Source organism: Rhea americana, unplaced genomic scaffold (assembly GCF_003343005.1).
Source record: "Rhea americana isolate MKP2758 unplaced genomic scaffold, rheAme1 scaffold_33, whole genome shotgun sequence".
Lineage (NCBI taxonomy): Eukaryota > Metazoa > Chordata > Aves > Rheiformes > Rheidae > Rhea > Rhea americana.
Window position 1 is genome coordinate 5834576 of NW_028186457.1, and position 12596 is coordinate 5847171.

General features: G+C 42.7%; 1 protein-coding gene across 1 annotated transcript in view; it reads right to left on the reverse strand.

Moving 5' to 3' along the window:
* Window positions 1–1897: 1897 nt before the first annotated feature.
* The window catches only part of ADCY5 (adenylate cyclase 5), a 222341-nt gene continuing 211642 nt past the window's right edge, over window positions 1898–12596 (reverse strand). The window contains exons 16-21 of the mRNA XM_085311019.1: window positions 11629–11655; window positions 10657–10789; window positions 7944–8207; window positions 7388–7592; window positions 6408–6532; window positions 1898–4513 (exon numbers count right to left, since the gene is read on the reverse strand). Of these exons, the coding sequence (XP_085167145.1) occupies window positions 4385–4513; window positions 6408–6532; window positions 7388–7592; window positions 7944–8207; window positions 10657–10789; window positions 11629–11655 (883 nt within the window). The 3' untranslated portion in view covers window positions 1898–4384. The remainder of the gene's footprint in view (window positions 4514–6407; window positions 6533–7387; window positions 7593–7943; window positions 8208–10656; window positions 10790–11628; window positions 11656–12596) is intronic.

A 12596-nucleotide genomic window follows, 5' to 3' on the forward strand; every position in this document is an offset into this window, starting at 1 on the left:
AAAAAAAAAAAAAAAAAAAAAAAAAAAAAAAAAAAAAAAAAAAAAAAAAAAAAAAAACACACCACCATGCTAACAACAGACTAGTAAAACACACTAAGGGCCAGTGTGGACTTAGCTCAAGCCAGGTGCCTTACTGAGGCATTTACGACAGCATAGGGATGAACCTACTCAGAGTCTAGCACTTTTACTTAAAGGGGTGGAAACAGGTTCATTCAGCCTCAGGGGGAGCTGGGGGCAGGGAGTGCCTTACAGCCAGTACAAGAGCCAGCCCATCGCTTGGGGCCTGTTCCTGCCCCCACCCCTTGCCCTTCCTTTCTCAGCGTAGCTGCGTGTTTGGGTGCTGCAGAATTCCTGGCACRCGTCTGGGCTGCTGGGGCTTAGGCTCAAGGGATGCATCAAACAAGGCGGGCGGGGGAGAGGTGTCTGCCAGTGGGTCGACTGCCGCACCTCGTAGTCTTGGTTCCTCACCAGAGCGTTTCAACGTGCCTGTGTAGTAGAGTGGCATCAGCATGTATAGCAAGGGCTTGTTCTGGTGCACCGCTGTCTGTCTGCCTTGCGGCGCGACGGGGGCTGCACCCGGGGCGCGTGGAGCAGTCTAGCTAGACACTGCGTTTGATCATGTCAGGCTSAGCAGCGACTGTAGCTAGTGAAGGCGTTCAAGTTGTGCTTTCACCCTACCCCCAACCACCCCTGCAGCTGAAATGTTTTTTGTGCCTGTGATTTCAGCTCACTCTTGCCTTGCTGTGCAGTTATTTAGAAGCAATGTTAATGTCAAAGCTAAGACTACAGGGGKTTGTTTCCAGTAGATGGCAATAGTTGTTTGTAGCTGAAATGCTATGTGTAAAGAAAAGCTCCCGGGGGGAGGGGAGAGGAGGAGGCGGTCTGCACATGTCTTTCTTTCTCTTGCTCCTATGGCCTTTTTAGTCAAAAGCACCTTTGGAAATGTCAAAAAAAAAAAAAAAAAAAACACTAATTAGATATTGTCCTCAGTTGTTGTTTGTATGCTTATGTTGGAGAACATGTGAAGTAGTAATTGCTTCTTTTTTTTTTCCTTAAGGACTATTTTTTTTTTCTTAACCTCTATTTTAAGTACCACCTCATAGAATGGGGTGCGTTTTGTTTTGTTTTTTTTTTTGGTAACACAGTTACTTACTTACCAATGATGTAACTAACTAACTTACTTACTTACTTATAAATCCCTCCTACCAGTAACAACTTTTTTAASCCAATCCATTTCTGATTGATTGCCTGAATAATGGCTCCTGAACAGAAAAACTCAATTTAAAGGTGGGGTGGAGCTTTTTTGTTTCTCAGTTACCCGAGACTACAGCAATTAAGAGGAAGCTGAAGTAAGTGACACATTTTCAGTAAGGAAATGAGAAGCATCTTTTTCACATACAAAGATTGTGAGTGAGTGAGTGTTGTATTGGACAGGTCTGCTCCCTCTTCCCAGTTGTCCTCGGGAGCCTCAAGTTTAAAAGCACCTTATTGCACTCACTCTGTTCAGTTCTTTCTGTTAGCATGCACCAGGGGAATTATTTTTCTGTGATGTACAACTAATTTTTTAAAATAGCACTAATTTTTTCCTTTTTTAAGCTGCTCAGTTATAACCATATACTTAAGATAGCTGATGACATATCCTGGCTGCCAAACTATGYTTAACTTTCCAAGGTAAGTGGGTACATAGCATACATGCACAGGTGAGAATTTGGATGTTCATCATGCAGCTCAGAACTGGAGGGCCTCTAATTGGATATTGCTCATAGCAGTGTAGTGCAGATGGTCATTCGTCAGTATTCAAGAGCTGTATGTTTCTGTATGCAAAATCAGTATCCAATACACAAATTACATCTGATCTCTTCACTAGCCACATGCATCTTAAATAAAACAGGGACACTTTACCAGTGAAACAGTGTTTAATATAGTTAAATTACTTAAATAGATTTCAATTTCCATGGGAAATCATAAAACTGTATCTGTTTTTGCAAGATCCAGAGTAAAGAGTGTTTGAATACCCCTTGAAATGATCATGACACACTGTCAACAATCACAGCTAGAGATACTGGGGACTTGAAATTTCATTGACAACACAACTTCATAAGATGAATCAAAAGTTAAGAAGACCGYGGACTTTCATAAAGGAGAAAGCAATTCTAAAACTGAATGTATGGCATGGAGCTAATGGGAGTCAGTGAGGGAGTAAAAGGGGTGGAAGGTGGAAGAGAAAGGCATAACAGTGTGATGCGACTGAAGTATTTTGCAAACCAGGAAAGATGTAAAGAAGCAAAAGTATAGTACAAGGGCAGACTTGGCAGTTTTACAGAAGTCAATATACTATACTTTTCAGCGATGTTTCCTAGTGGAAGGGGAAGGAACAGGGTGCCGCCATTTAAGCTCACGTTTAAATGGCTTAATGCTACAGGTATGCTTAGCAATATGGCAAATTAATTAAGACAGACCAATGGATTTTAACTTACTTATTCTTGTTGTCAAGTAGGAAAAAATAAACCACTCACCACCATAGTGCAATCAATCATTAAGCTGTTTGTTTGTTAATACTACAATATTCTGCCCTGAGAAGACTGGAAAAGAACTTTTTATTAAATGTCAAAAGATTGGAGTCATTTTTAGTGCTAGCCAAATTTAATATCAAAACTCTCCTCTCATAGAATATAAAAAATAGAGCTTTTTTAATTCTTTTTTTTAATAAAATATCAAGGGATTTTCTTCAATAGTTAAAAAAGGTACATGAATGATAACAGTGAGCTATTCATCAACTCTGACTAGAGATAGATAAAGATGCCCAACACAATATCAGTGGCACTGTATTTTAAGATCACCTACCTCATACACAAATTCTCCATCATAATCTTGTTTTGAAAATCATCTAACTCCTGAAAACTGAAAATACGCGACTCAGTTTAAATAAATGTCTACTGCAGAAAAGTCAACTCAGCGATGCAAGTACATAGTTCTTTCTTTGCAATGTCAAATGGCAGTTAAAACATCAGACAACTTTCATATCAGCAGGATTGTATTAATATGAGCAATGGAAAATAATTATAAATAAAAGTTCAAATTATCTTTTTTTCCTCCTTATATGAGCTCCCTGTTACAGTTAGAAGAGTTGCTCGGAGCTCTTTTTAACATGCTTGATAGCTTCTCATTAGCTAAGCCTCATAGGTCCTGTTTCCATTTCTTAATCCGCCACCCTCAGTTTGAATGCTGCATTGAACAACTGTGTGATTATTCTATTTGTTTTTTTCCTCTTCTTTCGAGTTGTAGATATTTCTGGATTTTCATTTAAAAATGCATCTGATTCAGCCTGGAAACTCACCTGTTGTTGTTTGATTGTATAGTGATAATCTGAAAAACTGCCAAGTCTGTGTTCAGAGTATTATGCACAAAAAATTACACAAAAGTCTACAGGTTATATACACCTCCCAACACACCTTGGTGCAGACAGCCTGTTTTCTAATTTATATATAATTTACAAAATATAGAATTTGGTATATCTGTTAGATCTCCATGTTTTCAATATTACAAAAAAAAAAAAAAAAAAAAAAAAAAAAAAAAAAACACAACAAATTTCAGGGGAGTTTCCCCCAATGAAGTGTCTCTTGTTTACATCTAGTCTTTCCCATGTAAACTGATATATACCAAAGAAGAGCACAGAAGACTTTGTTTAATAAATATGTTTGTAGAGCCATCTTTCTTTATCTTGATCTTCCCTGTCGTCAGATGTGCCAGCCCCACTCAGAAAAGCAGTCTTTCAGCCATGGAAAAGAAGGGAAAAAGGGGGCTGGGCCCTATAATGTCTTTTCTCACTAAAAACATTACTGATGCCATCCTAAAAGGCCTTTTGTGTGTTGCAACAGTGAGTGTCAATTTTAAAAGCCCATTCAAAACAGCTAATAAAAGCACAGTGGTACACTTCAAATAGCTGGCAGTATGGGATGGAAACATTATGGGAGTGCAAATCCATTCCAAAATAATGCTTTGTAGTGAATCATACATTCCTTCAACCAAGTAAAGGTTGTGTTGCTTAATAAATACTTAAATATCTTTCTTTTTATATCCTGTGGTAGCAGCCTTACTTCAAAACTCCAAATTCATGTCTTATCTGTGACTTCCATCGGTACATATCTTTGGTTGATTTAGCACTCAGCCAGGAACAACTCCAAGAGGTTTGTTTTCCTGCTTTTGCATTTCATGATAGGTGGCTAAAGTGTTTGCTGATACCAGTTCCAGAGTTACTGTGTGAAATTTCAACTGCGTTGCATTTTTTTTTTTTAGATTCACTGCCAAAAAAAAGTGATTCTTCTTTGCTTCCCAATCTTGTTTAATGCAAATTCCATTTTTTTGAGTGATGCTGCAATTGGTGCTAACTAATTGGAGGCCCTTCATTTAGAAAGTAGGTGGTCATTTCCCCTTTGCCTTTGACCTTAATGACACCTCGATATTCCAGCTGATAGTTGTTGGCTGCTAAAACCTGGTACATGTCTGTGGTTACCTGCAGGAAAAAACAAGAGTAAACATATGCTTGGCATGCTTTTTTGTTTGGAGCAATCCATGGGCAAAACTTGTATAGCATCAACTGTTTTGGTTCTAGGCTGACTTTTCACATCAATCACTAACTAAAGAAGTTGGCAGAAGTTGCAAAACAAACAAACTGCAGAAATTCAGAACCTACGCAAGTCATACAGGGTGCAGAATGTGAGGAGAACCGGATTTTCAAGGAAGTCACAATATGAAAAATTAATTAGTCACATTTCTTTTTTWAAAAAATGCACCTAGCAGTCCAGGAAATGTGCAAAACATGGTATCATGGGAGTGGTTTCAGGAAAAGCGATTAAAAGATACTTACTTAAAAAGTCCTCCAAAAAAATGGGAGGGCTTCTAGACGTTTTGGGGAAAGAGAAGCATTTAGGATTAAGTTGGACCGAGGAACTTACTTACYGAGCCCTACCCCATGGATGTTTAGTTCAGGAAGGGTCATTTGGGGGCTTTTTTGTGGAGGAAGGGGGGGGGAAGAGAGTGCATGGAATCATCTTGGATATAGATCAGAGTGTGGGGGTGGGGGTGGAATAAGCTAGCCAGGATCCAATTTTACTGTGCAGATGCCATTCAAATATAATCAATCAATCACTTACTTACTTACCCCTGCAATATCTAACAGAAGATTGAGAGCCAGATTTCTGAGCTATTTAGGGGCCAATGCAGCAGCAAGGTGTTTCACAGTACTTTCACAGCCTAAGCACATGTAACATTTATGTAGGCACTTAAGGAAAAAAAAAGAGGCTCCAGGGAGTGAGTCTGCTGTTGCACTGGCTGTGCGTGCTCACATAAACATCAGCTCTAAATACTTAATAAGCATATGGGCAACATAACAACACAGAGCAGCAAATACCTGTTAAAGCCCAGCCATTCTGTGGCGAATCGTGTCTTACGAGGCAGTTTCTCACCGCCTTTTCTTAGTGGCTTTAAATATTTCCTCTTCTGGTTTCCTACCACTGTAAAGTTGCTGTGCTTATTTGCTTAACTTGAAAGAAAATTGCTCATGGACTGCCTTGTAGGAAATTTTAAAGGGTGTTGGATAAATACTGATCTAGTTAACTGACAGCTTAATTGGAAAAAAAACAGCATGGCTCTTGCATTTAACATCAGTTACTCTAATTATTTTTACATCCCTTCAGTGCTTTCCCCAAGGAATGCTAATCTGCAGCTGCGGGCAYTGACTCGCTGCAAAGGTCACAGTCCGCGCACCAGCGGGACGGGCGCTCGCAGCCTGGGCGCCGCTAAACCCCTTCAGCCGGCCTCTCCCTYCGGTTACCTGTTTGCTCCCCGCTGCCGCCTGGATTCTTGCTAACCTYGCAGTGTATGTCGCATTGTGACAACCGAGAAACGAAGACAGAGAGATTGCCAAAACATTCCCTGAATCTGGTGCTTGGAAAACAAAACCACCGCTGTTCTTCGGTGGGGTGCCAGGGGGCAACTCCAGCTCCAAAGATTTAATTTCCCAGCTGCAGGCCAGTGCAGAGCTGCATGCAGCCAAAACCCAAGCCAGCAGCACAAGTTACTACCAGCATCGGAGCAGCRCTGTCCTCTTAACACCAATGAAGCACTCAGGGAAGGAAATGCAGCTCTGCGCTTGCAGGCAGAACTAAATGGCAATTTTCTTTCTTTCCTTTTTTTTTTTCTTTTTTTCCCCAAAACCTCAAGGCTGCAGAGTTGGTCAAAATTAACCGTCCCAGCTTCAGGCTACGATTAGCACTCCCCGGTTCACTTTCCTTTCAGCATATAGACAAACGTATGAAATAAAGGAATCAAAAGTGAAATGAAAACCCCAATGAAGCGTTAAAACCTCTAAGTGGCGACGCAAGCAGGCTTTCCAGCGAGGTCCTTACCTGAATCCTGTCAGGCACCCCCGTACTGTCCATTCGGCTGGCTACGTTCACTGTGTTGCCCCATATGTCATACTGGGGTTTACGTGCTCCGATCACCCCAGCCACGACAGGACCAATATTGAGGCCTAGAAATACAGAAGAAATTCCACAATGCTCAGATCCATCACGTAGGCTCCACTTCAGTTTGAGGCAAGCTCTACCAGACAGTACAAGAATCTGAGGTTCATCAGTTCTAGCAGTGCTTTACCCTGACACATAAAGCTGTGGCCAACCTGAGGGAAAGAACCTAAAGGAGAAGCTGGCTGCTTCTCTGATCAATTATGACTGTCTAAATGGCAGCACAGTCTGCCATCTGCCCAATCCAGACCTATTTTCCAGGACCAGATAACATTATAAAGTTCACTGGCCATCTGGCTGCCAAGCAAACAGCTTCCCTGCAATTTGGCGCACGACTGCTGAGACGTTGGGTGGCTTGTGAGCAGTAACGCAGCATCTTGGTGACCTTCTAGAACAAATATCGCTCTGGCCATCTTCACTTTCTTTTCTTCTCCTTTCCTGACTTTTATTACTCTCTGATTTGAAAGACAATTTACCGTCCAAGACATGCGGTAGACTGGCGGACCCAGGAACCGCAGGGTATGTGCAGAGGAGCACATCACAGGCAGAATGAGCCCAAGCCAAAAGCCCCTGTGAGACCCACTGCTCTGGTAAGCGCCTCTCTGCACCAAGGTCAGTATCGCAACTGCTCCCAGTTCTCCAGGGAGCTTCGGTAAGGAGGACGCTGTCCTAACCAAACTGCTCTGAGACTATATCATACAGGCCAAAGAAAGCAGCCAGTTACTTTTCTGTCACTAGGCACAAGAACGATTAACATCACTGGACATCTAAGGTGACATCTATGGCTTTCACTCTATAAAATCTCTACAAAAGGTCAAAATAACCACTAGCAATATTTCCTCCTGTAAATATAGTGACATTACCTATCTTCATCTGGAAGTTGTTGAATGAATGTTCATTAATATATTTCATTTGGTCCATTAACCTCATAGCAAAATCAGCCAGAGCTTTGATATGCGTTTTCCCTTCCTTGTCATAAGTGGAATCATTGAGACCTGAAGCAGCCATGTATGTACTGCCAATCGTTTTGATCTTCTCCAGCTGCCGAAATTGGTCTTCACTTATTATCTGTTTCACAAGAGAAGAACAAAGGAACCAAATAAGCCTTGACAAACACATGTGTGCTGTTCACATCCTTGCCACGTGTCCTCCCTCAGTACAAGCACTACAAAGTGCTGAACAGAGTATTCACACCTTGAAGTCCAGAGCCTTCAGGCAAAGAAGGGGACTAGATATTAGGAGAAGGGATGAGGAATGAGAGGAACTTTCATCTGAAAAAAAGAATTAAAGATTTCAAGCAAGGAGAAATAAAACAAGGCATAAGGGCTCAGCAAGCCAGCTTCACTCATGAGCTCAGCAAAGCCCAGAGATGTTCACTGATTCAGCTGACTCTGCCCATCTGCCTTTTCTGCGACTTACTTCATCAAAATCGGCAATGATCTCGTTGAGCAGGCGCAGACACTCCACCCCTTCGTTATTGGCCTCTAGCTCCACATAGAACTCCGAGAAGTTGCTGATGGAGGCGAACATGACAGCCACGCACTCGCACGACTGGTAGTACAGTTCGTCGTTTCGCCGCTCCTGAGCCAAGAAATGAGCCGCCACGTCCTTCGGCAAAATGTTGTGGAGGAGGCGCCTGTTGTAGGCCTGTAGCTCCTCCATTTCTTCTTTCTCTTCAGTGGCCTGGTTTAGGAGGGAGAGACAGCAGCATGCTTACTCTTTTGGTAACTGCTCTAGAGGAAAGCAAGCTGAAAATGAACTCGTGTGGAGCACAGAAATGGAAGAAAGCGGGGAGGGGGAAAGAGTAAAGGAGATCAGAACCAAGGAAACACGCAGGACCACACATTTTGCAGTGGAAGTGTGTGTGTGTGTGCGTGCATGCGTGTCTGTGCATGCGTGCGCGTGCATGTATGTAAAAGCCAAAGGGGCTACCCTAAGGGCAGACATAGATTGTTACACATTTCAGGGCCCTGAATTTGTTAATCTCTGCAGTGTCTTCTCCATCTGGGGAACGCCACCTATATCTGAGCATCCATGAAGCTGACAAACAGCACACACTTGGCTTTCCTAGTCAAGCACAACAGATTTCAGGAGGACAAAGACAGCTAAATCACTGCTCAGTTCTGAGCACAAGAGTGACATTGCTTTATAATCCCCTCCCTGACCCCCCCAAATTCTTGCCCAGGTGAATGAAGGGACACTCACTTCCTGCAAGGTTTCTGGGGTGCACTGATGGTCATGAAGTACATTCCCAACTGAACCCATGAACCAGCCTGGTCCGACACTCCAGAAGACTTTTTCACCAGCTTTTAGAGCCCATTTCTCCAGCAGTAGAGGGGATATGTCAGGGCAACAGGGCCAATGAGTAGGATGGGTTGCCTTATTTCTGCTCTAATGTGTATGGATTCAGAATTAATGTTCAGATGGWGCAAGGACTGAAAAGATGTACCTGCCCACGGCTAGGTGACTAAAATAAAGTGAGCCTTTAAAGCACACTAGATTAATCAGACTTYGCAGATGATTATTCTCTGAGGATTTGATTTCTCTTTGCAGACTTGCAGAGTACCAGCATTGCCACAGTTCATCACTTCTGGTTTGCAGGTAAATGCATAGAGGTGCATGTATGGATTCACTTCTCTCCCCTGTATTACCTAATAGTAGCAGTATTTTTCCCCCTTGTTTTTACTTTTTGTCATTTTGCATATTTCTGAGCAAAAAGCAAAGGATAAGGAGGTTCAGGCAATGACTGGGAACTGCACAGCTGATAGTGCAGAACAGTTCAGCTAACAGGAATGCCACAAGCTGTCCCATGGAAAACAGCTGCAGCAGCAGCAGTTAATATGTCCCTGACAAGGTAAAGCCTTTTGAAAAGGGTTTTCTTCAAAGCTACTTCTGTCACTGCTGGAGAGCTGAAGCCAACAAAAGGACGGACTCTCCTGCAACTCTCAGGCCCCAGCATGGGCAAACAGAGTTCAGCCATATGCTCCGGCTCTCACAAATGCGTGTGTGTCACAAGCTGTGAAGGGACGGGATTTCCTCCCCTCCCTCCTGAAGCACATGTTGGTAAGGGGACAAACAATATCTGGAAAGCACTTACGACTTTGGCTCATGGGAGCTGGTTTCTAGAACAGGACGTTTGAGATTGGAAATGTGGTTAAACAAGGAAGGACTCCTTAGAAGTGATATGTGCGGACAGAACAAGAAAAACACTGGGCACTGCCGGGGGAAGCAATGCAGTTCAGCCCGCTGAGCACAGACCTGGATCTGCAGTGCAAGCCCGGGCAAGTCAGCTCATCTCTTCTGTTGTTTCATCATTTAAAAGTGAGGATAACAATGTTTATCTACTTCCCAAGGAGCTTTAGTTATTCACCTATTCTTAGAATGATGTCCTACTGTCCAGAAGGTTAAAAAAAAAAAAAAAAATCTATAGAAACCTCGTGGTCTCCCAACCATGACTCAGGARCAGAGCTAAGACCTGCCCTCCTTGCTTGAGAATCACCTTGGGTACCTGATGTGTACCTCATGGGCACAAGCCCTAAAAATATTAACACTGAACCCAGTGACAGAAGCAAAGCGTGACATTATCTGTAGCATGTTGGTTATCCAATATTGCTGCCTAGGGGCTGATGAAGACTCGATATCCAGCCAATTCCCATTGCTTAACAAGGAGGTGAACAAAAATGCAACTGCAAATCTTTGAACTTCTAAACTAAAGTCAGCTGAACTCTGCAAAACAAACATTCTCTGCAACAACTCTGCAAAACATTCTCAGCAGTGAGAATGAGCTTGGTAACACTTATAAATGGTGTTATATTAAAGGTTTCTGTGACAGTGACAGGTCCAGGTGCTGATCTGAATTCATCTTCAGATCTCTGGCCCTTTATTGCAGGAACCATCCTAAGCACATTGCCAAGGAAATGAGGGGTGAAAGTAAATAAGCAGGATGACAGGCATTGAGAATGAAATATGCCAAAGAAGCAAGGACTATTACTGATATGTCCAGTTATCTGTCATATTCATCCAAAATTCAAAGGCATTTTTATAAGACACTGAAACTTGATAACAAATGGCTCCACAGTTTTACACCAACACCAGTGGTTCTGTGCACCCATCCAACACAGCAAACACCAACCTGAAGCTTCCAGAGGAAATCGAGCCTTGCAGTGGACTCCACTTGCTGGGCATGCAAGTACAGCGCCAGGACAAACACGGTAATGATGACGGGGGTCACAATCTTCAGCGCGACTCGCGTCATTGCTGGAGCGCTGCAGCCAACAAAAAGACACAATTTCCCGATCATTCGCAGCACCGAGGAACACGCGTCGCTTAGCCGTGCTCTCCAGTTCCCATGTAAGGCTAACCAATATTTGAACAGAAGGTTTTTTCCTTTCCCTCTAAAGCACATYTTGGCAAAGGGACAAACAATACCTGCAAAAAGCTTATGACTTTGGCTCATGCATGCTTGTTTCTAAAACAGGACTTTGAAACTAGAAATTTAATCCAACTTCTTAGAAAGGCTTAACATCGATATATATTAGCCATTTCTAAGAGGACGGCCATACACGCTGGGCCAGGACTGTGCCTGGGCAAATGGAAATGCTGCCAGCTCTCAGATCGTGTCCACCGTCTCTCGCACTGTCCTCCCCAGCCTCCAAAGTTTGGAGTTTAGTGCTTCCCACACTTGTTAATGGCCTTTATTTTATAAATATTCTAAGAGCTGAAAGGGATGTTATGATRTATTTCCAACCCTTGTGACAAGCAAGCAAATAAAAACTGATTGAATTACAAAGTTATACAGTATGAAAGTATTATTTTGATAAACCCTGTGATCTTTAGTTACAAATGAAGTTTACGAGCTGCTCTTATAAAGCAAGTTCATGTCAGTCCCACAGAAAATAGGATGTTCTGAGAGTAGCTACGCATATAAAAAGGGCAATACTCAGTGCACTTATGGTTTTTCATAGTGTCTTGCCCCAGATCACAGCAATGCATAGTAAAGCACCAGACTTGCCCACAGCACCCAACATGCTGATACTGCTCCTTGTGAACAGAAAATGCCTGTCAAAAAAAATCATTAAGATTATTTCATACCAAAAGAACTCACCATGGTAATGTTGCATTTGCAGACATGCTGAAAAACAAACACACACAAAGCCAAGGTTAGTAAAGTGGTTTGCTCTCTCTGGAACAGGTCCTTTCGCACGTTAAACAGCATCACTGCAATGTGGCACCTCTAACACTGCGTGGGGCTATAACCCTTTAAAAACAGGGAACAAGATCAAGAATTTGTGTGTGTGTGTTTGCGGGGGAGGGATCGTTGTCTGAACTACACTCAAAGATCCAGAGTGATGGTACAACACGGTTCATGTGGCTTGTGTGTAAAAAGCCAAGCAGCACTAAGAATCAGAGAATAATTCAAGGCTGATAATGCTAGTGTGGGCTGCTTAGCAAATGCTTGTGCACCCATCACTACTTAATTAGGTCAGGTGGAAAATTTTGTTTTAGAAAGGCAGCTCTGGGATAACTTGCTGCAAGGCCTAACTCCCCTTTTCCCCATTTGCCGTAACATACGGCACCGCAAAGTGCTCGTAGGGAGCAGAGCTGCTGGAGGAGATGGAGGGTATGCTTTTCACACAGTGAAAGGGTGGAAAGGAGTCTTCTGCTAGGTAGGAGCTGGCTCAGTTCCTGACTGATTGATTGCTTGACACTACAGGGTTTCTTCTCAAGTGTGGGTGGCGTATTAGGTGGCTGAGAACCATATATATGTCTTAAAAMGCTACTTAAATGAAAAGAAAGAAACCAGTGGTAACATTATTGTAGTGCTTTTGATGCACTTAGAGCTTTGCAGGCTGATAATGTGACACATCTTTACACTGAGAGTCTTACTGTAGTCCTGAGTACTTCAGGTCACAGTTTTTTGAGGCTGGCAGCAACCCTCTTGCTGGAAAATCAGAGCTAGAAACTACCCAAACTGAACTGGCTGAGGGCCTAACTGAGCATAAAATAAAAGGACCTAGTAGGAGTTGGAGATGACCCTTTTCATGCAGCATGATACCCTTCTTCCCCTAAATC